This window comes from Hylobates moloch, unplaced genomic scaffold (genome assembly GCF_009828535.3).
Source record: "Hylobates moloch isolate HMO894 unplaced genomic scaffold, HMol_V3 SCAFFOLD_18, whole genome shotgun sequence".
NCBI lineage: Eukaryota > Metazoa > Chordata > Mammalia > Primates > Hylobatidae > Hylobates > Hylobates moloch.
This window is the reverse complement of record NW_026652293.1, coordinates 20,412,993-20,439,778: the sequence shown is the minus strand read 5'-3', so window position 1 is coordinate 20,439,778 and position 26,786 is coordinate 20,412,993. Positions and strand designations below refer to the sequence as shown.

Below are 26,786 nucleotides of genomic sequence, written 5' to 3'. Positions count from 1 at the left end.
GGTTCTTAGGCACTTGTTTCTTAAAATAATCAAATAAATAAAAGGAGACCATGAGTAAACCAATCATATATATGTGTTACTAACCAAGGATTCTTATAATCCCATTCTGGGTACCTTAAGAGCAACTTTTTAGGAAAAAAGAAAAACAGCCATCATCATAATGTCTTCCTCCTCCATCCTCACATCTAATCTATTACACATTAAAGGTGCTAATACTTTATCTCTAAATATTATTCAAATCTATTCACATGTCTCTTTACTTCCAGTTTTTTGTTTACTATCACATGGACTTCTGCAAAAGCCTCCTAACTTACATCTACTCATGTCCTACACTACTTCTCAAATGCATTCCCAACACTAGAGCCAAAATGGCCTCTTCTAAATTCAGCAAAGTCTCAGGATACAAAATCAATGTACAATAATCACAAGCATTCTTATACACCAATAACAGACAGAGAGCCAAATCATGAGTGAACTTACATTCACAATTGCTTCAAAGAGAAGAAAATACCTAGGGGTCCAACTTACAAGGGATGTGAAGGACCTCTTCAAGGAGAACTACAAACCACTGCTCAATGAAATAAAAGAGGATACAAACAAATGGAAGAACATTCCATGCTCATGGGTTGGAAGAATCAATAACGTGAAAATGGCCATACTGCCCAAGGTAATTTATAGATTCAATGCCATCCCCATCAAGCTACCAATGACTTTCTGCACAGAATTGGAAAAAACTACTTTGAAGTTCATATGCAACCAAAAAAGAGCCCACATAGCCAAGTCAATCCTAACCCAAAAGAACAAAGCTGGAGGCATCACGCTACCTGACTTCAAACTATACTACAAGGCTACAGTAACCAAAACAGCATGGTACTGGTACCAAAACAGAGATATAGATCAATGGAACAGAACAGAGCCCTCAGAAATAATGCTGCATATCTATAACTATCTGATCTTTGACAAACCTGACAAAAACAAGCAATAGGGAAAGGATTCCCTATTTAATAAATGGTGCTGGGAAAACTGGCTAGCCACATGTAGAAGGCTGAAACTGGATCCCTTCCTTACACCTTATACAAAAATTAATTCAAGATGGATTAAAGACTTACATGTTAGAACTAAAACCATAAAAACTCTAGAAGAAAACCTAGGCATTACCATTCAGGACATAGGCATGGGCAAGGACTTCATGTCTAAAACACCAAAAGGAATGGCAACAAAAGCCAAAATTGACAAATGGGATCTAATTAAACTAAAGAGCTTCTGCACAGCAAAAGAAACTACCATCAGAGTGAACAGGCAACCTACAGAATGGGAGAAAATTTTCACAACCTACTCATCTGACAAAGGGTTAATATCCAGAATCTACAAGGAACTCAAACAAATTTACAAGAAAAAAACAAACAACCCCATCAAAAAGTGGGCGAAGGACATGAACAGACACTTCTCAAAAGAAGACATTTATGCAGCCAAAAAACACATGCAAAAATGCTCATCATCACTGGCCATCAGAGAAATGCAAATCAAAACCACAATGAGATACCATCTCACACCAGTTAGAATGGCCATCATTAAAAAGTCAGGAAACAACAGGTGCTGGAAAGGATGTGGAGAAATAGGAACACTTTTACACTGTTGGTGGGACTGTAAACTAGTTCAACCATTGTGGAAGTCAGTGCGGCGATTCCTCAGGGATCTAGAACTAGAAATACCATTTGACCCAGCCATCCCATTACTGGGTATATACCCAAAGGACTATAAATCATGCTGCTATAAAGACACATGCACACGTATGTTTATTGCAGCACTATTCACAATAGCAAAGACTTGGAACCAACCCAAATGCCTGTCAATGATAGACTGGAAAAAGGAAATGTGGCACATGTACACCATGGAATACTATGCAGCCATAAAAAATGATGAGTTCATGTCCTTTGTAGGGACATGGATGAAACTGGAAATCATCATTCTCAGTAAACTATCGCAAGGACAAAAAACCTAACACCACATGTTCTCACTCATAGGTGGGAATTGAACAATGAGAACACATGGACACAGGAAGGGGAATATCACACTCCGGGGACTGTTGTGGGGGGGAGGGGGAAGGGATAGCATTAGGAGATACACCTAATGCTAAATGACGAGTTAATGGGTACAGCACACCAACATGGCACATGGATACATATGTAACAAACCTGCACATTGTGCACATGTACCCTAAAACTTAAAGTACAATAATAAAAAAAATTTAAAAAATAAAGAAATATTAAAAAGATAATAAAAAGACATTATAAAAAAATAATAAATGAAAATCTGTTCATGACACTCTTCTTAAAACACTTCAGTAACTTTCTATTACTCTAAAGATACAGACAAAAGTCTCAATCACAGCCTAAAATGCCCTGTCTAGAGTACATAAATTTTATCTAGGCTCATGACCACCTGGAATGAAGACAACTTTCTTAGTGTCCTCTACTGCTAACTCAAATGACTGAGTTTTGGCCAGAGATAAGTATGCATGTGACACGGGCAAATTCTATAAAAAGGAAAGAGGGAAAGGAGTGTACTTTCCCCTTCCTCCTGTCTGTTTTTTTTTTTTCTTTTTTTTTGAGACAGAGTCTCGCTCTGTCACCCAGGCTGGAGTGCAGTGGCGCCATCTCCGCTCACTGCAAGCTCTGCCTCCCAGGTTCATGCCATTCTTCTGCCTCAGCCTCCCGTTGGGACTACAGGCGCCCGCCACCACGCCCGGCTAATTTTTTGTATTTTTAGTAGAGACGGGGTTTCACTGCCTTCCTCCTGTCTGAATGCGGAATTGAGAAAGAATGGCTGAAGCTCCAGAAATCATCTTGGACCATGAAATAACCTTTGGAATAGAAAACATACACAAAGGAGCAAAACAAAAGAGCCTGGAGCCTTGACAGCTCTTGAGTATTAAAAAAAAAAAACAACTATTTCTTATAAACTATTTTTTTTTATGCCTATGCCTAACTGTATCTAATCCTGGCTAACGTATTTCCTGTTCTGCTTCATATCTCACGACATCTCCCCTTTGCTCTGCACAGTTCAGCTACACTGGTCTTCTTCCTGTACCTTTTACTAGTCTTACTCACTTTTGCTATAAAGCTGTAATTAATCTGGAATGATCTTGAACCTCTCTCCCCTAGTTAATACCTACTTAACCTTTAGATTTCAGCTGAATTGTCACTTACTCAGAGAGGCTTTCTCTCTGACAAGAAGTCCCACTTTTATGAATATAGTAAAGAAATTAACCTTGCCCAAAGAGAGGTCTGGGCTTTGCCCTTGGTTCCTGGGAGATGAGCTCTAAGTCCTTGAATGCCTAAGAGTGTCTTTGTTTACCTGAGGGCTTTGGGCCACACTGATAGTCTAATAATGTGACTCAGGGTGGGGGTACTGGGTCAAGATTATCAGCTCAACCTCCTGTGAGGCTGGAGACTAAGGTCAGGCACATGGGTGGCCAACCAGGTTATGTGACCAAGGTCCAATAAAAACTTTGGACACCAAGAATCGGATGCAGTTCCTTGGATGGCAATACTCTGCATATTGTCACACAGCATTGCCAGAATAGTGAGCACTGTCTGTGACACTACTGGGAGAAGACAACTGGAAGCTCTGCACATGGAACTTTCCTGAACTCTACCCCATGTGGCTCTTCCTTTGGCTAATTTTAATCTATATTCTTTTGTTGTAATAAGCCATAATCATGAGTATAGCAGCTTTCAGTAACATCTATGAGTCTTCTAACCAATTATAGAACCTGAGGATGATCTGGGGATCCCCCCACCACAAAGTTGCAATGCTGTCAGAAGTGAAGGTGGTCTTGGTCGAACTCTACAGTTGGTGTTCAAAGTGAGGGCAGTTTTGTAGATAGTTCCTAAACTTCGTAATATAGTCCTCATTTCACTCCATTCAGCACTTATCATTATTGTAATTTAACATTTAATCGATGAATATCAATTGCTTCCACTAAACTCTAAGCATATTTGAGGGCAGGAATCATGGCACTTTTTCATTCTCCAAGCACCACAGTATCTGGCAGATTGTAGGTATTCAGTCATTCTTTCCTGAAAGACTGAACATATGGAGTCACACAAATCCAGTACCACTGCAGCATGATTTTAAGCAAGTAAATCACACCTCAGCTCTCTCATCAGTGAAATAACAAGACTACAATATTTTGTGGAGGGAGAACAGTTATCAAAATTTCATTTCTGGATCCTTATATACAAATTGCAATTACTAGGATATATTTCTTTCCTCAATATTTTATTAACCAATGATACACAGACATGCACACACATATAACCCCCTTGAATTAGAGTATATGATCAGCACAAAATAGCCAGTGTTACCTCTCTATATTGAGGTAATCCCATTATAAGTGCCATTTAGTTAATCTGTATAACCTTATCAAATAAATATGATTTCATTAAATTTTTTCAAATTTCTGAAAATACTCCAGACATCCTGGATTGGAAATTATTACTGTAAGCCCTTGAAACCTAAAATCAACTATTACATATTGATGTAATATATAACTCTCCTAGCATAGACTTATAGGAGGCACATACTAAAAAGACTGACAGATATTAATGGTGAATTATTGACCTGTCAGTTTAATACGAACTGTTAGCAAAATAAAGTACCAAAACAATGATATGGGGAATCACTAATCTGACACTTTCATAAACACAACTGGAATAATACAAATATAACACAGAACTAAAAAATATCAAGGGACTCCAGAAATTATAAATTCATACTCTACTATCATTTTTTTCTTTCTTTATAGAGTACTTTCTTATACCTTAAATATAGCTAGGTCTCTATAAATCAGACATCATTAGTATCTTAGTGTTAGTAAATTCTAGCACTTTAATAGTAATATTCTTAGAGATGAACAGTTCGGTCTGCATTTATTGGATACGTACCATCTACCAAGGACTGAATATAAAAACAAAATCCCTAACTCCCAGGTTTACAGTTTAGTGTGGAAGAAACACAATTAATTAATTTACTGATAAAGTCTGTAAATTTGTTCCTGCCCAAACCTCATGTTGAAATGTAATCCTCAATGCTGAAGATGGGGTCTGGTGGGAGGTGTTTGGATCATAGGGGTGGATCCCTTATGAATGGCTTAGGCCATCCCCTTGGTGTTAAGTGAGCTGTTCCTCAAAATCTGATCATTTAGAAGTGTGTCCCCCACTCTCTTTCTCTCTCGCTCCAGCTCAGCCATGTAAGATGTCTGTTCCTGCTTTGCCTACCACCATGAGTAACAGCTTCCTGAGGCCTCCCAAGAAGCCGAGCAGATGCTAGCACCCGGCTTCCTATAAAGCCTGCAGAACTGTAGGTCAATTAAACCTTTTCTTTATAAATTACCCAGTCTCAGGTATTTCTTTATAGCAATGCAAGAATAACCTAACACAAATATACACAAACATACATGGGAAAAAATCTGTAAAAATATAAATTGTTTTCAGTGGTTATGTCTAAAGCAGAGATTATAAGACACTTTAATTTTCTACAGCATCCACTTTATAATGTTTAAATTTTTATAATGGCATATATGCTTATATACACTGAAAAAATAAAAACATTTTTAAAAAGGAGAAAAATCACCTGATAGACTTTCAAACTCATCTGTCCCCTAGCTTTTCTCTACTACCTAGATCTTAAAATTTACAAACAACTGTGGATTTAAAATTATAGTTACTATATGTATAATGATACATAAGTACAAAAATATTATATAAATGGACTATTTGGATTTTTTGTTTTGTTTTTGAGACAGGTCTTGCTCTGCTGCCCAGGCTGCAGTACAGTGGCATGACCATAGCTTACTGCAGCCTCAACCTCCTGGGCTCAAGCAATCCTCCCACCTCAGCCTCCAGAGTAGCTAAGACTACAGGCGTGTGCTACCAAGTCTGGCTAACTTTTTATTTTTTTTAGAGACAGGGTTGCCCTATATCACCCAGGCTGGTCTCAAACTCCTGGGCTCAAGTGATTCTGCCACCTCAGCCTTCCAAAATCACAGGATTACAAACATGAGCCACCATGCCCGACCAGATTATTTAGATTAGAGAAATAATTAGAAACTCAAAATGTTGACTACTAAAAGATTAATTAATTAAATTATAGGATATTTATACCAAGAACACTAAAGGAGGCAGTGCTGTGATAAGGTTAATAGTACAGACTTCAGAGCCACAGTGCCTGGGTTTGCACCCTAGCTCTGCCACTGACTAGCTACATAACATGATCAAGTTTTTCTTATCCTCTCTAGAACTCGGTTTCCACATCTGTAAAATGAGGAGGAGCCTGCAAAACCAGATAACTGTTGTAAGGGATCAGATTAATAATTTTAAATATTAAATATATTTAAATATAATAATTTATATATTTATAGAATATATAAATAATTAAATTTATATATAAATTTATAATTTTGTATATATAAATTTAAAATATAATCATTTTAAATATATAAAAGTACTTAGTAAGCCTTCAATAAATGTTAACTAATATTTATTATGTCTATTGAAATGAAACAAAGTCAAACTTTCATTACTAAGTGAAAAAAACAAAATATTCTGCATAATAATCCAATTTTAGCAAACAAAATTATAAGAAAACATGTTAGCATATGAACAGAAAATGTGGGAGGAAGTATGACATATGGAGTCACAAACCTGGGTTTTATACTTGGATTTAAGTTCTGGATGTACTACATATTATCTGTGTGATCTCAGGCAAACAATTTTTCTAGGCCTCAATTTCTTCATTTGTGAAATGAAGATAACCTCATGGGGTTGTCGCAAATATTAAATAATATACCTAAATTACAATATCTGGCACACAACAAGGGCGGTAAATGTTGCCTACTGTTTGTATTATTACTATTATTATTATTATAGTTGTTGAGCATGCATCTCTTATTAACTATTATATATGTAGTATCTAAAACAATGCCTAGCAAAGTAGGTGCTCAATGATTACTTGTTGATTAAATGGATGAGTCAAACTGTTAAAAGGTTAGTAAAGATGGGTGTGGGATTACAAGGATATTTATGTTCATCACTATATTTATATTTCTGTAATGTTAAGTTCTGCTATCGCAAAAAAAAAGATACATTTTTAACTACACTATAAAAAACTCTATTTTCCTTAAGGTAAAAGCAAGAAGTTCTAATTTCTCTAAGAATGCTCAATTCAAAAAAGTCAGAGGAAAATGGAAAGCAGCAATAAAATAAAAGAAAAAAGAAATCAAGTTACTTAGTAGCAAAAGCTTTATCTCAAGGGCAGTAATGAGAATAAGCAGTTTTATTTTCCACCTTTCTAAAGGTTAATCAGACTATTCTAAGCAAGTTTTTGGGTCTCAGAAATAAGTGCAATTTTCAAACAAATGCAATCAAAGTATTATCTATGGAGCTCTAAGAATTCCTAAGACCCTTTCCAAGGAATTTGTGAGCTCAAAATGGTTTCCATTACAATTCTAAGACAGTTTTTGCCTTTTCCTCTTCTTTTCCATCAGCACTGTTGGCATAAAAGCAACAGTGTGTAAAACTGTTGGTATTTTAGCATGAATCTAGGCAATGACATTAAACTATCTCACTGACATACATAAGAGTTTTAAAGAAAGAAACAAAACAAAAGCAAGTTTTACTAAAAAAAAGTCTTTGATAAAGCAGTAAAACTTATTTTTATCAAATTTTGACCTTGGAGTACAAGTCTTTAATATTCTGTGGAATGAAATAGGAAGTACAAATAAGGAACTACTGCTGTATACCAAGATATGCTAGTTATCTTGAAGAAAGTACTTCAGCAATTGATTTGTAAGCTAAATTGTTAGCTTTTTTCCTTGGAACATCATTTTTGCTTGAAAGAACAAATGAGAGACAAATATGGTTTTCCAGACAAGGATATCTGGCAGATATTTTCCTAAAAATGAGTTAAATCAGTCTGTGGCTTTGTGAACAAACACCTAGTAGTATTTGTTGTTGTTGATAAAATTTGAATTTTCAAGTGAAAATTTAAAAATTAGAATTTTGTAAAACTTAGATCTCCCACTGTGAGCTTAAAAGGTTTGCTATGGGTAACTTAACTTCTCGATAATATCATATCTAATGTGCCAACACTTAGAAGACATTCATAAATCAGTAAATGTACTATGTTACAAAATCATACAGGAATAAAAGATCCATTTGAAGGGCAACATAATCCAAAGGATTTTACCATAACAAAGTACAAATTTTACATTACAACTAACCTTTGAGAAAGCAATACTTTTAAAGCTTTGACATACTGTCAAAGAATATCATATTTACCTGAAAAAGATAATATTTCTCCTTTTCCAACTACACATATGTGTGAGACAGAACTTTCTTTATTGATTTCAACCAAAAGCAAAACAAAACAAAAACATTGCAACAGATTGAATGAAGAAGCAGATAGGATCCTGCTGTGCTATTAAGGCAGCCATTTAAAAGATTTGCAAAAATGTAAAACAATGCAATCTTCTAGCTAATTTTTTGGTAACTATAGTTATTTTTCATTAAAAAATGTTATCGATGTTAACATGTAACAAGTTTATTGTTGTTACTTTCAAATCTATTCATAATTCTTTTTTTCTTTTAATTTTTTTGAGACAGGGTCAAGCTCTGTTGCCCAGGCTGGAGTATAGTGGTATGAACATATCTCACTCAGCCTCCATATTCTGGGCTCATGCAGTGCTCCCACCTCAGCCTCCCAAGTAGCTGGGACCACAGGCATGCCACCACCATGCCCAGCTAATTTATTTTTTTGTTTTTGTTTTATAGAGACGGGTCTCTTCATGTTTCCCAGGCTGGTGTCAAATTCCTGGGCTCAGCCAGGCACAGTGGCTCATGCCTGTAATCCCAGCACTTTGGGAGGCCAAGGCGGGTGGATCACCTGAGAGGTCAGGAGTTTGAGACCAGCCTGGCCAACATGGTGAAACCCCATCTCTACTAAAAATACAAAAATAGCCTGGTGTGGTGGTGTGTGCCTGTAATTCTAGCTTCTTGGGAGGCTGAGGCAGGAGAACTGCTTGAACCTGGGAGGCGGAGGTTGCAATGAGCCTCGCACCACTGCACTCTGGCCTGGGCGACAGAGCAAGACTCCATCTCAGAAAAAGAAAAAACAAATTCTGGGCTCAAGGGATCCTCCTGCCTCGGCCTCCCAAAGTGCTGGGATTACAGTTATAAGCCACCATGCCTGGCCTAAATATTATTAAAACGTTTCAGTTTTAATGTCTAATATGGAAAACATTGATAATCCCAGAAACAAAAGCTCTTTTGAGATGTCAAATGAGCTTTAAGAGTGTAAGCGGAGATGTCAATAATTTTTAAGAGTGTAAGTGGAGATGTCAATAATTTTTAAGAGTGTAAGAGTTTGAGGACCACTACACTAGTAGCAAACAGTAGTAAACTACAGTCTTGTTTATAAAAAGGGTTGCTCTTGAGACTTTTCAGGGTATCCAAGGACCATACCTGCTTAGCAAAAAATATCGTGTCAAGTCGGGAGTCCTGAACCACAGATCCTGCTGGTTCTTCTCCTGGCTGCCACTTGAAAAGAAAAATTAACCCATGAACTGGCCTACAAAATAAAATACAAATTAATGACATCAAACCCTGCTTCTTTCATAATACATTGTTAATCTATAAAATTTTAGTCAGTTATCTAACAAATATAATGCAAATGAAGTAAATATGGGAAATTTTTAAAAGATCACTACTGCCATTCATAGTCACTAGACTGTTGCCTTAGAAGACGCTAATACAACTTAAAATTATATCAATTAAAATAAAATTGTAGTGAAAGGTTTATTCTCAAATCTGTAGACTATTCATTTCTACCCGATATCACCTCACTTAAAAAATAAGAATATAGTAAAACCAGAAGCTGGCTGAACTCCAAAATATATAAAGTTCATGTAACATGTTTATAGATAAATGGCTGATAGCATATATTATCTATATTAAATATAGGAAGTAACCTTCATATATTATTGGATTCATGAAAAATCCTCATATTGCAGTATGAATTGACGCTACCATCTCATACATAATGAAATCATCCACTTTCCTAAAGGAACTGTTTTTGAGTGCAAAACATTAAATCACTACTTCGAAATTCCTTCTAGTCTATCTATCACAACTGCCTCCCACCCCACAAAAAACTTTTCCTATCCTCAGGGCTGGGCATGGTGTCTCAAGCCTGTAATTCCAGCACTTTGGGAGGCTGAGGTGGGTAGATTACTTGAGGCCAGGAGTTCGAGACCAGCCTGGACAACATAGTGAAACCACATCTCTACTAAAAAAACAAAAACAAAACAAAAAAATTAGCCAGGCGTGGCGAAGTGTGGCTGTAATCCCAGCTACTTGGGAGGCTGAGGCAGAAAAATCACTTGAACCCGGGAGGCAGAGGCTGCAGTGAGCCGAGATCACACCACTGCACTACAGCCTAGGTGACAGAGTGAGACTGTTTCAAAAAAAAAAAGTTTCCTATCTTTTTATTTGATTCAATTTTATTTTAGACATGGGGTCTCACTATGTTGCCTGGGCTGGACTTGAGCTCCTGGGCTCAAGCGATCTTCCCGCCTCAGCCTCCTGAGTAGCTACAACTGCAGGCATATGCCACCATGCCTGGCTCCCATCTTTTTAAAGACAGTTCAAATGATCCATTTTTAATTAACCTTCCCTGATCTTAGCCACAAATGATCTCATTTTATCTAAAGTGATTGCTCTTTTTATGGGGAAGAGAAAGGTAGGAAGAAGCAAACTACCTATCGCCTTCTTACTATTAACAACAGTTAGCATATCCCGAAGTCCCTATTTTCCCTTTTAAAAGATTATTCCCTGACCCCATTCCAGACTCCAAGGCTCCCGCCAGTGAAAATTCCTCTAGCCCTCCATTTGAAGATACAGGGTCAATGTTTGAGGGCATGGTGGTCAGGGGTAAGGAGAAGTTAAGAGAGGTGATTCTGGTCAGAAAGATGGGGGAAGGAGAAAAGTTGTTTCTGGCATCAACATTTGGAACTTTAAATATAACTTTCCCAAGAGGCAATGTGATAGTGTGTAGGCAAGTTCTGGATTACTATAAATATATATTATCTGTCAAATATGCTTTAGTACACTGACCTATTGTTCTTGCTTTTTAAGTTAAAATGTGTTCCATGTTCTAACACTATTGATTTATAAGTGAATTTTGTAAAAAAAAAAAAAAAAAAAAAAAAAAATCAACCAACCAGTACTTTGTGGATATGGAATTACAGAGACTTAGGGTTGACTCCCTTGCAAGTTACCTATCAGCCTCAGGTTCTTGGTTATAAAAAAAGAATAATAGTAACTATCTCACAGGATTGAAGAGACTTAAACGACATAACGTATTCAACCTAGAGTAATCCAAGTAAAATAAGCAAATCTGAATATCCTTTAAGTTTGCTAAAGTATATACATATTATTAACACGACTAAAATTATACTTACTTTAATTTTTCAAAATTCTCAGGCTCTAAACTCCATATTTCTTCTACTTGGGCTCCTCGGCAACCTGAAATAATAAATTATTTTCTTCAGTAAACAGAATAATTCATTTTTTCCTTCAACATGAAATAAAATATTACTAAAGGAAACGCAAGACATGACAAAACAAAATGGTAAAACTAATAAAGCTCACAGCCAAATCTCATTACTTCCTTTAATATATCCCAATTATTTACAATGGGAGTATATTTATAATTTAAAGAGTTTGAAGAGTTTATTTTCATTGAATTACCACTCTATGACTGTTCCTTCTCTCTCTCTCAATCTCTGGCTCCTCTATCCACTCTTTTCACTCAACTGTTCCATTTCTCCAGCTCTGTCTTTAGCCTTGTAATATTATTATTATTTTTTCTTACTCTATACTTTTTTTTCTGGGAAAGCAAATAACTAACACTTAACAGTAACTTTCAAATCACATCTTTAGTTCTGATCCTTATCCTGAATTCCAACTGTATATTTTCAACTACTTCAGAGTCACATCTCCTCCTCCCCTCCCAAATCTCCTTCTAAGACAGCAGTTCTCAACTAGGGTGATTTTGCTCCCCAGGGAACATTTGGCAATGATAGACTTTTTTTATTGTCATTATTGTCACTGGTGTGGAGGGTAGGAGAGATGCTACTAGCATCTATTTGGTAGAGGCCAGGGATGCTGATAGATATCCTACGTTGCACAGGACAACCCCTGACAACAAAGGAATACCTGGCCCAAAATATCAACAGTGCCAAGGTTGAGAAACTCTGCTCTAGCATACAGTAGTAATCATGTAGTGGTTAAGAGCTTGGGCTCCAAACTGCCAGAGTTTGAATCCTGGCTCCTACATTTACCAGCAATACAGCCATTTAAACTCTCCATTCCTCACACTCATAGAGTTGTTTGGAGGAATTAATGAGATAATGTAGAAGATAATTTAATTCAGTGCCTAGCACACTTTAAGGGTCCACCAACTATTGGCCAGTGTTATCACAATACAAAAAACAACCATATTTACCAAAGTTTTTTATGTCCTCTACATAAAGTGCTTTAAATGTATTTTCTCTAATCTCTGCAAGGTAAGAATTTAACGCGAGAGGCTTTGGATATTAATCAACTTGCCTATATTCATTCACTACAGCTAGTATGTGCCAGAAAACTAATTAAAACCCACATCAGGTTTCAAAGTGTGGGCGCTTTCTAATTTTTCATATGATTTTCAAGTAAAAGCTAGAGAAGGCTTTAGACTACTGCAAAAAAACAGTGGTTAAAAAAGAAAAAAAAGTTGGGTTAACTAACAATGTGACTGGGCATTCATGCCATTCTGTGCCTCAGTTTGCTCTATTCAGCAAACATCTATTAAGGGCCCATTCTGGTATTAAAGATATATGTACAAAGAGAGTTACTACATGGTTTGTGGTGGAAGAGAACCAGAAAAAATCTGAATATCTAGCAACAGATTAAGAATAATAGACATTCACATATATCAAATTAGGAAAAAACCTTATAAATGTAAACCTATGTTTCTATCAGTGTCAAGAAGGGCATGGAAGGATGTTAATGCAACTGTTAACACTGGTTACTTCTATTGGAAATCAAAAAACAGGCCAAACATTAAAACATTCTACATCATACCACAACAAAAAAGAAAAAGTACGCTGAATAAAAGTGCCTCAAAGCCTCCTGCACAGGTAGAATTTCAAGTAGCGACACTGCTTAAACAATCTCACATTAAACACAAACACATCTCTTCATGTAAGGAAAACATAGTACTCAATTTAGCATCTATCTCCTTACATATGTTAAATATCTAATACAGCATGGTATAATGGAAAGAGAAATAAGCGATGATTCCAGAGACCTACATTCTGATCCCAGAACTGTCGTAAAGGTCTTAACCTTGAGAAAGAACACAATTTCTTTGAGCCTCACTTGCGCCATGCATATATAAAACAAGGATATTTACCTGCTTCATCTAAGCCACAAAATTCTTGTGAGGTGTATAAGATTATCAAACAGTAAACACAAAGAATCACTTAATACAGACTCCCTAATAATATATATTAAATAAAAAGTTGAGGAGGGGGGAAGGTTTTAAAATGGTATTTACCAAATATCTTCTGCGTGCCAAGCATGGTACTAGGCCCTGGCAAAGACAGAAATTAATAAACTATTGTCACAATACTTAAAAATGTCATAGTCTGGTAGGAGACAAGCACATACAATGCAAAAACTGTATAGAATGCATAAATTACATATGAAGCATGTATAGAACATGTTCTGGAAGTCCGGAGGTAAGAGAGATCATTACTACCTGCACTGGTTACCAAAAAAAACCTGTCATGGATTAATGAACTAGGTCTTTTAAAAAATGATCATATGATTTGTCATCTAAACCAGAACCCTGTTCCAAAGCGAAAGGGGGTGCTAACATTAAAATGCTTTGAAATATTTATTAACTAACACATCTGTATTATACCGATGGGTCTAGGGACAGAAACAAATTTCAAAAATAACTGTCTTAAAAATCAACCTGGAGCCCCAAGAAAAACACTCGCGGAGTTCTCCCAAACTGTTGTCAGTGTGTTAAATTTAACTGCTAGGTATGCTATCTTCCAACAGACGGTTTTGACAACTTGTCATTCCCCTAACCCTACCGATAAATCTATCAGAAGCAGCAAGAATGGCCCCAGCTTCTGCACTTCTGCAAAAAAACACTCCCATATGTCTTCCACAACCCCAGTCTCAGTCATTCCATGGTACAGATAAATTCTATTTGGCTGATGATGTGACCAAATAGGAAAAACTGGATTGACAGCACTCAGGTAGTCTCTACTTAAAAAACGACTAGACCCAAGTATTTTAACTAAATTGGGAGCCCTAAATTGCAGGCACTATTACCTTGTACCCCTAAACTTAGCTGGTCCCATTTTAGGGGCTGTAACAATTGTGAGCAACACTTGCTTCCAGGGGCACCATGTGCACCCCAAGACTTCTTGTGTGAAAGCCAGGCATTATCTCACTCCTCAAAACAAGATGAAATGTACCTTAGAAGCAGTCATAATAGACCTTCATGTTAAGGAAGCACCACGTTGGACCCAAAAGTCATTCAAATCTGCCCTAACTCACGGGCAGATTATAGATGATGGAATTACTCTTCCTCCTTGCATGACAAGGTGGAGTCTGCAAAATCACTTATACATCTTGCTGTCCCTGGATTAATGCTCTGAGCCAAGAAGAAATGTCAATATAAAAATCCAAGAAAGCCATCTGGTTGTTTACTGTAAACATTATAAAGACACAAATCAAACAGATTTGGCACCAACCCTGTCGGTCAGGTCATATTGAGCAGAATGGCTGAGGGAATGGCTATTTAGTGTAGAAAGAAGGCTGGATATTGTTGGAAGACAATTCTCAATGGGTTTCTGTTTCTGCACATCTTCTGCAAGGAATTACCAGCTTTGCTCTGGACCATCTTTTCAAGGATATTCATATAGTAAACAGACTTGGAAGACAGAGAAAGCACCTTTTTTTGAGGCAGAGGGAAGGCTGATTTGCTGTCCAGGATAATAAAGATAATGTGTCCCTAAAGGCAAAAGTTGAGCAGGTTTGCTAGCAGCCTCCCTTGTAAGATTAGTTCTCTAGCTCAGAGTTCCTCAGCTGTCATACAGCCTCACTATTTGTGCGGCATCCACCAGAGCCCACCTCCAGCCTCATTGACTCGGAGGAAAATGCAACCAATGTGAAAATGAATCTCCTGCTGCCTACTATGCTATAAGTAATACAACCCTTATCTCTAAACCAAAAGTTGTCTGCTAGCATCTATTAAACTGGCAAGCCAACTTATTTGCTGGCAAGCAGGATAAAATCTAACACTTCATAATTCTTAACAGATGTTAGATTTTGTCAAATGCTTTTTGCATCTATTGACATGATCATGTTTTTGATTTTTTGGCTTATTAATATGGTGCATTACATTGATTTTTGAATGTTAAACCAATCCTAAATTCCTGGGGTAAATCCCACTTAGTCATGATGTATTGTTCACTTAATGAATTACTAAATTCAATTTGGTAAAATGGTTTAAAATTTGTACATTTAAGTTAATGATGGAGACAGGTCTGTAATTTTCTTTTCTAGTAATATCTTTGTGTCTGGTTTGGTGTCAGGGTAATGCTGGTCCTCAGAAAATGAGTTAGGAAGCATTCCTTCCTCTCCAATTATTTTCGAAGAGTTTATGTAGAATTGGCATTATTTACAATATTAAATATTTGACAGAATTTACCAGTGAAGCCACCTTGGCTAGAATTTCTTTGTGGGAAAATTTTAAACTACAATTTCCATTTCTTTAATAAATACAGGCGTATACTGGTTATCTATTTCTTTTTTTTTTTGAGACGGAGTCTCGCTGTGTCGCCCAGGCTGGAGTGCAGTGGCGCAATCTCGGCTCACTGCAAGCTCCGCCTCCCGGGTTCACGCCATTCTCCTGCCTCAGCCTCTCCGAGTAGCTGGGACTACAGGCGACCGCCACCAAGCCCGGCTAATTTTTTTTGCATTTCTAGTAGAGACGGGGTTTCACCGTGGTCTCGATCTCCTGACCTCGTGATCCGCCCGCCTCGGCCTCCTAAAGTGCTGGGATTACAAGCGTGAGCCACCGCGCCCGGCCACTGGTTATCTATTTTTTAAGTGAACTTTGGTAATTTGTGTCTTTAAAGGAATTTGTACATTTCATCTAAATTGTCAAATTTATTGGCATAGTTGTTCATAATATTATTTTTAATATTTGTAAAATTTGTAGTGATGTCACCTCTCTCATTCCTATACTGAAATACAGGAACATCTCTTTTTTCTGATCAGTCTGGCAAGAGTGATTCCATTGATCTTCCCAAAAAAGCAGCTCTTAGTTTCACGTATTTTCTCCATTTTTTTCTCTTTTCTGTTCCACTAATTTCAACTCTGATCTTTATTATTTCCTGTCATCTGCTTACTTTAGGTATTCTACTTTCTTATAATAAAATGAAAGCTGGGGTCATTGGTTTGTTGTAAGAAAAATGAATCCAGTCCCCATTACTCTATCTTGGCTGTAACCAAATGTTTATAGCTTCTGTTTTTAACAGACCATCACAGTTTGTTTTGGCACACATATGTATTATCTGTGGACCATACCAATTAAAAGTACAGTTCTGCTCCACCAGTTTCTTAATTTAATGATACTACATTCCACCAAAATCTGTATTTACATACTTACTGCATCTACAATTCATTTCCCTTTTAGTGATGGAACTTTTGAAATGAATTTATGACAGCATTCACAATACAGGTATTTCATTTTTGAAAGAATCAACAGCCAAAATCTTTTTTAAATCTAGAAATTGGGTGAAAAAAATGAAAATGATGGAAATAATTGGAATAAATTGATTTTCTCTTTGAAGCATCTGATGGTGACATAAACTACCATCATTTAATTTTTTGCAGGTTCTTCTGCTAATGAAGCCAATTTATTAATAGCTACTGCTTTTTCACATGTGCATGTATAGAAGATGAATTTATATATCATTTTTTCATGCATGATCTCCAAGTTTTCTGCACATATGAAATTGAAGGAGTAAACAAACTTACCTAGTATAATATTTCTGAAAGTTAACTTTAACATATTGTTAAGGTTTTGAAGGTAAAATATATGACTAAATCTGCAGACATGTGAAACTCATTGTCTGTCCAAATCTGAATCCATTTTCTTGTCCATCAAGCCTGCTCTTCACTTGTAAGAGTGTTTCACCAGCCACCCAGGCTAGAAACCAGGGAGTTATTTTTGCCTCTTTTTTTCCCCCAACGTCTAGTAAGCAGTCCTTTTGATTTTTTTTTTCTCTTATGTAGGAGTAATATACTACCACTCAACCTCTACTGTAAGGTTGGCAGCCCTGAGAACTCCTTTTTTAATTTAGCATGTTATGGATGTATTTCTGCTCCCAAAGGAATGAAGAGCAGACATTTCCACATGCGACTGTTGATTTAAATATAGCAAACTTATTGAATCTAACTCCTCCTTCCTAACCCACTAGTTTAGCCAATCATCTCGGACTCCAACCATTTTAAGAGATGTCTAGCTTCTCTCACTTTATTCCAACCTGCCCTGCACACTTAAAAGCACAATAAACCTTAATTATGAAAATAATGTCATTTCAGCATTAAAATATATTTGATAGGTAAATCCCCAGTCACTACAGGGCAACTCAAACTATACAACATGGCATACAATCTGGCCTCAGTTTATCTTTTCAGTTTCAGATCCAAATAAATATTCTTCCAGTCTGTTACATTATGTTCTAGTCACTTTGCTAGCTGTTGGCTAAGCCATATACTTTAACATCACTACTGTTTATGCTTTTTCTTCTGCCTGTGCTCCTCCACGACCTGTGTACTTTTAACATTTTGTATATACTCTAACATAGCAATTAACACACCATATTATAGTTTGACTGTCAATTATTCGAAACAGCAGTTATAGTTTATTCATATGAAAATTTCCCAATCCTTGGCTGGGCGCGTGGCTCACGCCTGTAATCCCAGCACTTTGGGTGGCCGAGGCGGGTGGATCACAAGGTCAGGAACTGAGACCAGCCTGGCCAGCATGGTGAAACCCTGTCTCTACTAAAAAAAAAAAAAAAAAAAAAATTAGCCGGGCATGGTGGCGCATGCCTGTAATCCCAGCTATTCGGGAGGCTGAAGTAGGAGATTCGCTTGACCCCGAGAGATGGAGGTTGCAGTGAGCCAAGATCACGCCACTGGACTCCAGCCTGGGTGACACAGCGAGACTCTGTCTCAAAAAAAAAAAAAAAAGAAGAAAAGAAAATTTCCCAATCCTTACCACTGTGCTGAGATATAGAAGATGAACAACATACGCTTGATAAATGACATTCCAAATATTAAGCTGTGTACAATAGGCAATATCTACATCAACGTTTAATTGTTAATCCCACGTAAAAGTTTTAACACCGTAGAGTCAATAATACTTGGGAAATATAACAGATAAAAACGTACTGTCCAAAGAAGAGACTAAGAACAAGATAAATAGGGAAGGATAAAAAGTAAAATGTGTTGATTATTTAGGACGGAAGGCACTAAATACAGCCAGAGAGACACTGTGAGGAAAGCATGTGGCCTCTAATCTAGAACACTAGCTCAAGAAAACCCACTTCACCGGAAGCCAGAAATGAGCAGAGAGCGGAACCAGTGAAGTGGCCTTTCAGGCCCACGCAGTCAGCGTGTGTGGACGTCCCGAAGAGCTATTCACACATTCAGGGCGTTCTGCTTTGAGTAACCAGAATCTCGAGTTCCTGGGCGGCTTGCGCCGCAGACACCTCACCCTTGAGAAGGCACACCCGAGGGTGGCTTCTGCAGGACTAATGGCCTGAGCAATGCACTTGACCACACCGGCCCGGGATAAGGTGCGCGCCGCAGAGAAGGGGCAGTGCAAAGGACAATATGTGCTTAAGAGCTTGGGGAGCGAGGGCCCTCAAGTCAGTTACAGGATTTGGGTGCCAGGTCCTGAGGATGTAGCAGGCACAAGACAGACACGATCCTTGCCCTCGTGGTGTGGCTCTTCAAATTACTGTGGAAACGCTACTGTCTCGAGCTGAGGAGAGGGCAGAACACCTACGTTTCCCCCACCCGGACTCCAGGTTCCTGAGGTCATCTCTCCAGACGCGGGGCGGCGGTGGCCGCAGGGAACCACTCCATGCCCAGCTTGGGCCTCCTCCCGTGACCCCAGGCCCAGGACGGTCCCCTTGGTTCTCACCGAATCCTTTAATGAGCTCGGTGAAGACCCCGGGGTCGCTTTCCATGAGGCACCACTCCCCGGCATTGCCCGTCATGGCCCCGGCCACACACCGCCCCGATCCACCTCTCGCTCTCGGCTGCCCCCCGCACCAGCTGCCGCCGGCCACAGATCTCAGCAAAACCGCCGCCGAGCTCGTCAACCACACGTCACCCCGCCTACTTCCCGACAGCCTCCGGGCGCCGTCACCTGCAGCGCGACGGAGCGCGGGAGGACGCTCTAGCCACCCTAGAGACATCGGACCTCTTCCCAGGCCTTGCAGCACCCGTAGCGGATTCGGAAGGGCTGGGGCCTGAGAAGAAAGGGCGGGGATTCAGAGCGCCGAAGGAGGTAACATCCGGGACCCTCGCCCCTCTGGGGAGGAGGCGGGGCAAAAGAAGAGGGGCAGGACAGGAGTCGTTCCCGGGAACAGAACCTGGAAGCCCCGGCGGCAGTGGGGCTGTTGCTGTTGCTGTCGCTGTCGCTGCCGTCAGGCTGCCGTCTCTTGTCGTTTCCCAGCGCTGCTCAGGACTTCTGGCGGCGCTGCGGGTCCAGGGGGTCGGCTGCCAGGTACAGGTGAGGACATTGCGGGAGGCCGGCTGGGAGCCTTTTGTGCAGCCCCAGGGACGCGCAAAGTCTGACCAGTCCTCCATGTCTCTCACCCGCATCCCAGGGGTTGAGGCTGGGCAAATGCAGCGAAACTATCGCTGTCCACCGCCCCGCTTCCGCGCCTGCCCACCCTGGGTAACGGAACCAGCATCGCGGTAGGGACATCCTCGCTAGGCCCGGCCGGACCGTTCCTGAGGGTGGGCCCTTTGCGAAGCCGGGACCGCTCCTGCTTGTCGGCATCGCTCCCCACAGGCCGACGTCGAGAGGGCCTGCTTTACTCCTCCTCTTTCTCCTCCTCCCGCGGCTAATGCGCGGAGAGGCGTCGCCCGGGATCTGGGTTTTGGAAGAAGGATCTTTGTGGGAAGACAGGGTGAATTTATCATAGAGGAATAACGAGGGGGAGGAGAAAGGTTTGTCCATGGGGCTGCTAGACTGGTGGAAGGGGATGCGTCAAGGGAAAATTAGGTTGAAAACAAATGTCGTGTATTAATCTAAAAACATTTGGAATGGTTCTAAAACTGGATGATGAGTTAAACCAAGTATTTACTAAATATTTACTAAATTGCCCTCATTCAACAGGCTCTTACAGAATACTATAGTGTTAAGATTAAAGTTTTTAAGAGTAGATTAAAGACTTTAAGTGTATATTTACTCCTTAAAAGCTACATATTTCAAGAAAGACCTTTGGTTTCCAGAAAAAAAAAATGTTTTAGTGGATAAAACTCTGACTCCTTCCTTCTCAAATAGGTGACCTGTGCCATGGAGTTAGGGAGCCATGGAGTTAGGGAGCCTTGTGCTACAGATTATGTGAAGCCATGAAATAAACATGGTAAATTTTATTGAGGGAAGCAACAGAGCAGCTTTTGTATTAAAAGAAGCCTGAGTACGCTATGGGGTAGAAGCCAAAATTTGTATGAAGTGTTGGTTTAAAAAAAATTTTTTTTGTAACTTTCTTGAAGTTTATCTCCGGAAACTCTGCCCTTAACTTGGAGACTGGGGGGATTCTGTTCAGTATATTTCCTTGAGATACTTCATTGGAAAAGTTTAAGAGGCACAAGAGTCCAGAATGATTGGCATCAGAGCCCGAAGTAGTTTGTGGTATTTTTTTTAATCTGTAATATTGCTATGAACTTGAAAATGTTTTCTGTGCAAAATACATCAAAACTAAAATTTACTTGATACCCAACTTAATTAACATGGTACCTATTGTAGAAAGACCAAACTGAAAATTTAGCCTTTGGCACAATCTAGAAGTAAGCAGAGAAGGGGGTTAAAATGCCTTTCATTATGTTAACATTTAATCCTGAGAGTTTACATAAAAAGCCAGATTTCTGGATCTTTGAGGAAAATGAGATCTGGCAACTACTAGTTCCATACCACGTGGCAACCAGTTGGCAGCTCCCCTCAGACTAGCCTGCTGTCATTTTTGCCACAGTTCCTTCCTCATCAGTTTTTATAGCATCACATTGATCAGTGGATTCAAATACCTGTATCATGGGTAAACAAACCTCTACCATGAGCCCATTTTTGTAGTATTGTTTCTTTACATTTGTCATGCACTCTTATAGATATGTCAGCTTTGACTTCATTTAAAAAGGAATAATCTGCAAATGTGTTTGACTTCTTGAGATGAAAGGCAGCATGTTCAAATAAATTATAAAGAGACTTTGGAAGATACTGAGATGTGTAAATTCAAGAAAAATGTAGGATTCCTTGGAAATAACATATTAGTACTGATAAAAGATATTGTACATGCTGTAGTTCTGATGATTGTGAAACAAGTGCTATTATATAATATTAGCATTTCCTGATTTTGCATTCTAAATTAAATTTTTAAAGTAGAGAAATAGACATTGTATAAAATATCCACAACCAATTTAATATGCGGCCATGCTTGGCCGGGCACGGTGGCTCACGCCTGTAATCCCAGCACTTTGGGAGGCCCAGGCGGGTGGATCACGAGGTCAGGAGTTCAAGACCAGCCTGGCCAACATGGTGAAACCCCGTCTCTACTAAACATACAAAAAATTAGCCGGATGCGGTGGCAGGCGACTGTAATCCCAGCTACTCTGGAGGCTGAGGCAGGAGAATCGCTTGAACTTGGAGAGCAGAGGTTACAGTGAGCAGAGATTGCACCACTACACTCCAGCCAGGGCGACAGAGTGAGACTCTGTCTCAAAAAAAAAAAAAGTCCAAGCTTTTAATATTGTATAGTATTGTAATATTTAACTTCTCAAGAATTTAACTTATGGAGATTTAATACAACATTAGTTGTATGGTGTGTTTTAAGAGCACTAGATAGATAGGTCAGGCCCATCCAAAGAATTAACTATATCTTTTTGTTGTTAATCTGGATTTACAACACTTGATTATCCCGGAATGGATTAACTGATGACCAGGTTCTGACCTCACTCACTGCCCAATTGCCTTCTAAACCACTGATAATGAAGCTTAAGCTTTGAGGCAGGAGATGATGGCAGTTGGAGAAAGAAGAAATTAAGTTGCTGTGTATGTCTGTGTGTATCTCAAATTGCTTTTAAAAGTCAAATATAAAAATTGTAGGGCTAAATATAATTTTTGTGTAATCAATTGTATTGGTGCTCTCCATTCTGATATAGATAATAGCAGAGTTATTTAAGTGCTTGTTTATTTAAATAACTTTCCAAATATATTTTACCTGGCCAGTTTATGTTTGTATTTTTAATAATAGATTTTTAGAATATAATTCACATATCATGAAGTTTACTATTTTAAAGTATCCAGTGCATTGGTTTCTAGTATATTCACAGAGTTGTGCAGTCATCACCACTAACTTCAGAACATTTTCATCACCCAAAAAGAAATCCCCTACCCATTAGCAGTCACTTCCCAGTGTTCCCCCAACTCCACAGCCTCTGACAACCGTAGACTAATGTACTTTTTATTTCTATGAATTTACCTACTCTGGAAAATTCATATAAATGGAATTGTAATACAATATGTGGCCTTTTCTGACTGGCTTCTTTGACTTGGCATAATGTTTTCAAGGTTTGTTTACATTGTGTCATGTATCAGTACTTCGTCCCTTTTTATTGTCTAATAATAGTCCATTGTATGGATATACCATATTTTTTTCATCCCTTCATCAGTTGATGGACATTTGGGTTGCTTCTGCTTTTTGACTGTTATGAATAATGTTGATAAAAACATCTGTATATAACTTTTGGTGTAGATACATGTATTCATTTTTCTTAGGTGTGTGGTGGAATTCCTGGGTCATATGCTAACTACATTTAAGCTTTTGAGAAACTGCCAGACTGTTTTCCAAAGCGGCTGTATTATTTTACATTCCCACCAACAGTATATGAGTGTTTCATTTTCTCTAAATCCTCACCAACACTTAATATTATTATTTTGATTATAGCTGTCCTAGTGGATGTGAAGTGATATCTTACTGTGTTTTTGATTTGCATTTCCCTGATGACTAATGATGTTCGTCATCTTTTTATGTGTTTACTGGCCATTTGATAATCTTCTTTGGAAAAACACCTTTTCAGATTCTTTATCCATTTGTGTGTCTTTGGAGTAATATTTGTTCACATATTTTGTCTATTTTTACTTGAGTTACTTATCATTTTATTATTAAGTTGTAAGTGTTCTTAATATATTCTAGATACAAGTCACTGTATGCATGATTTGCAAATATTTTCTCTATTCTTGGGTTGTCTTTTCACTTTCTTGATGGTGTCCTTGGAAATACAAGTTTTAAATTTTGATAAAGTCCAGTTTATTTTTTTATTTTGTCACTTTTGCCTTTGGTGTCTGTGTTCCAACACTAATTCTGTAGCACCAGCTGGGTGTCCCCCACTTCCGTTTAGTTCTGACACTAGCTACCCAGGGTTGGCATCAGATCCCACAAATTAAAGGACAAGGTCCCCACTAAGAATGCCATTAATTTGGACACCAGGTGTAAATGGGGTCCCCAGGCTACTCACACTTCTGCCCTGAGGACTACAAATTCAAGACTTCCCATAATCCCCTCAAGGCTGATAATTCACTAGGATGACTCACATAACTCGCTGAAAGTGCTCTACTTGCAATTACAGTTTTATTATAAGGGATACAACTCAGGAACAGCCAAACAGGAAGTAGACACATATGGCAAGGTCTGGGGCAAAGGAAGGATGCAGAACTTCCATGCCATCCTTGTGAAATGTGGGCAGATCACCTTCCCAGCACGTCAGTTTTTGTTCACCAAGAATGCTCCATTGAGTATCGATGAACAGAGTTTTTATGAGGTTTCATCACATGGGCATGATTGATTAAATCATTAGCTACATGACTGAACTTGATCTCAAGTCCTCCTCCTTTCCTAGAAGGTTGGCCTGACCAGTTTATTCCTCTAAACATATGGTTGGTCTTTCTAGTGATTAGCCCCCATCCTGAAGCTACCTAGGGGCCCATGTTACCTCATTAATGTAACAAAGACACTCCTGTTTCTCAGGAAATACCACGGGTTTTTGAAACTTTCTGCTGGGTATTATGTCCAAAGACCAGATACTCTCTCTTATAAGATGCCACAGTATCACATCACTTTGCCAAATTTTGAGTTTATTTGTGTATCACACTCAGTGACAAGAAGGAGAGTAACTTGGGACATGTTACTCTGTTTTCTGTCTTTTAAAATATGAATATGACCCTGGTAAATTTATATAATCAAGTAGGAAGGTGCCCTGGCTGCTAATAATGTTATGTGTTCCACTGTTTTATGTTGCACTCTGGAAAGTACAGTCGCAGAAGCATAGGAAAACCTAAGCAGTTTCTGCTGCAGAAATACTGAAAGGATATGTCCTCAGAGTTGTCATTTATATCATAACATGCAAAAGGAAGAGTCCATGAATAATTAACTTTATTTCTTCTAATAGGAATTACAAGGATTACACTTAGAGATTACCTCTTAGACATCCTTCATAGATTTAAAAGTTCATTTTGCTGCTTGCTCTAGAAAAGTACTTGAATACCTAGTATTAAATATGTTAGAAAAACAGAAATATTTTTCTTAGATGACATTTTTACTCAGTATTCATTACCTTTCTTTAGAACTTTATTTTTTCTTGATTATATTTTTCACTACCTGCATATAGTACATTTATCATTCTGATTACAGAATTTATCTTAAAGACTTGTTTTATATTTTGCATTATAAATATTGAGGCTTTTATTCTCAAAATGTGTTATGGGAAAGAGAAACCAATTGTGCATAATTATTTGGCAAATGGTTCAGAAAGTCAACTTTAGTGATATTTGGCTTTAAGTATGTATTACTAATTACATAAAAGCAATACAAAAGAAGAGACCAAAATGATAAGATTTGGTTTCTACTCTCAAGGGAACCAATAATGTAGCTACATGTGGTCACAATGAATAATACAAGGAAAAGAATTTGAGGGGAGAGGGAATTTTGAGGTTTGGTTTGGAACCTTTTAAATCCCACCACTTGGGCCTTGGTGCAGGAAAGCAGGTGTAGTAGAATTATGTGACATTAGATGTCATTTCAGTGTTACTCATCTAACAAATATAACTAATAAGCAGAAGTAGACAGGTTGAAATGCCACCAGAGCCTGTTTTTATGAAAGCTGAGGGAGAGACTAGCAAAGTCTATGTAATGTAAAGATCAGAAAAACATAACATTTTCTACTGGAATTGGCAATTAAGGTATCAGTCTTTGAGAAGCATGTTAGTCGTCTTAAAGTGTTTTGGATTGAAAGGTAGAGATAAAAGCCAAATTGAAAAGAGGATAATAATAAATAGGAGAACAGGCATCCACTGCACCAGGAGTTTCTGCCTATGCTGTATTCAGTAACTATAAATTTGTCCCTAATGACTAATATGATCATTACATCTCTGATGCCACCTGAGACCTAGGCTTCCACTAACATAAGCAAATTTATACCAGAGTTTTATTTGGAATATCGACACTAATATTCCGAACACAATTCAGATCACTGTCCCCCTCAGTCACATTCAAAATGTGAGGCTCTTCATTCTCCCATGCACTTATCCCTACACCACTATGTGTTCCCCTCTCTGAGACCCAGTCTTTCATTCCTCCCCTCTCTACCAAACTTCTCCACATACCATTTGGCATTCTGCATCTCCTGTCAGAGGGGAATGTCTTCAGTTTCCTTATCCTTCACTCCCACAAATCTATCTTTACCTATACTCTTTATCCTTAAAAGATAAAGGAAATATCTCTTTTGCTGTCAGTAGGCCAGTGTCAGCCTGGATGCTCCAAGCTCATTCTCATTTCTTTAAGAAATTCCTTCAGTTATCCCCCTTCTCTACTGTATCTTCAGCTCTCCAAATTGAATCTTTCAATCTTAGCATCTTCCCATTGAAAAAGGTAAAAAGATTTTTCCTCTAAGTCCCATCCTCTCTCTTACTTTCCTTCATAGTTTATAAGTATGTGTCTACTTATAGACTACATATAGAAGAGTAGTCTAGCTGTGAAGTTTCTTCCTCACTGCATATCCTCCTGATCTCACTGTAATCAAGCTACTTCTTGTACCACTCTACTGCAGTTGCTCTCACTAGTCACTCCTACTTGCTAAATCCAATGGTCATATTCTAGCCTTTTATTTACTTTTCCTCTGACCATTTGAAATTACCAACCATTCACTCCTTGAAGTTCTCTTCCTTGTGGTCCATGATACTATTCTCTGTTGGTTTTCTTCAACTCTGTGCACCTCCTTTTCCGTCTCTCTTTAAAAGGCCCTTCTCTCATTAGGTCTTAATTGTTAATATTCACCAAGATTCTATCCTTAGCCTTCCTT

General features: G+C 38.4%; 2 protein-coding genes and 1 non-coding gene across 25 annotated transcripts in view; 1 reads left to right on the top strand and 2 right to left on the bottom strand.

Moving 5' to 3' along the window:
- The window catches only part of UCHL5 (ubiquitin C-terminal hydrolase L5), a 50,494-nt gene extending 30,279 nt beyond the window's left edge, over positions 1-20,215 (bottom strand). For 7 of the 20 annotated variants that reach the window (XM_058430393.1, XM_058430391.1, XM_058430392.1 and 4 more), the window contains exons 1-4: positions 19,576-19,647; positions 13,660-13,695; positions 11,522-11,585; positions 9,525-9,630 (exon numbers count right to left, since the gene is read on the bottom strand). In XM_058430393.1, the coding sequence (XP_058286376.1) occupies positions 9,525-9,630; positions 11,522-11,585; positions 13,660-13,695; positions 19,576-19,624 (255 nt within the window). In that variant the 5' untranslated portion in view covers positions 19,625-19,647. Of the gene's footprint in view, positions 1-9,524; positions 9,631-11,521; positions 11,586-13,659; positions 13,696-19,347; positions 19,527-19,575; positions 19,653-20,027 lie in introns of those variants that run through there. The other 13 variants (XM_032137601.2, XM_032137605.2, XM_032137603.2 and 10 more) reach the window with 4 other exon arrangements.
- LOC116458178 (small nucleolar RNA U109) lies at positions 17,419-17,553 on the bottom strand. The gene has a single exon (XR_004245240.1). It is a non-coding gene; the product is annotated as a small nucleolar RNA U109 (small nucleolar RNA).
- RO60 (Ro60, Y RNA binding protein) overlaps positions 19,515-26,786 on the top strand; it is a 33,221-nt gene continuing 25,949 nt past the window's right edge. For 2 of the 4 annotated variants that reach the window (XM_032137600.3, XM_032137598.2), the window contains exon 1: positions 19,772-19,941. The gene's annotated coding sequence lies outside the window, so the exon portion shown is untranslated. Of the gene's footprint in view, positions 19,717-19,771; positions 19,942-20,038; positions 20,385-26,786 lie in introns of those variants that run through there. The other 2 variants (XM_032137599.2, XM_058430390.1) reach the window with 2 other exon arrangements.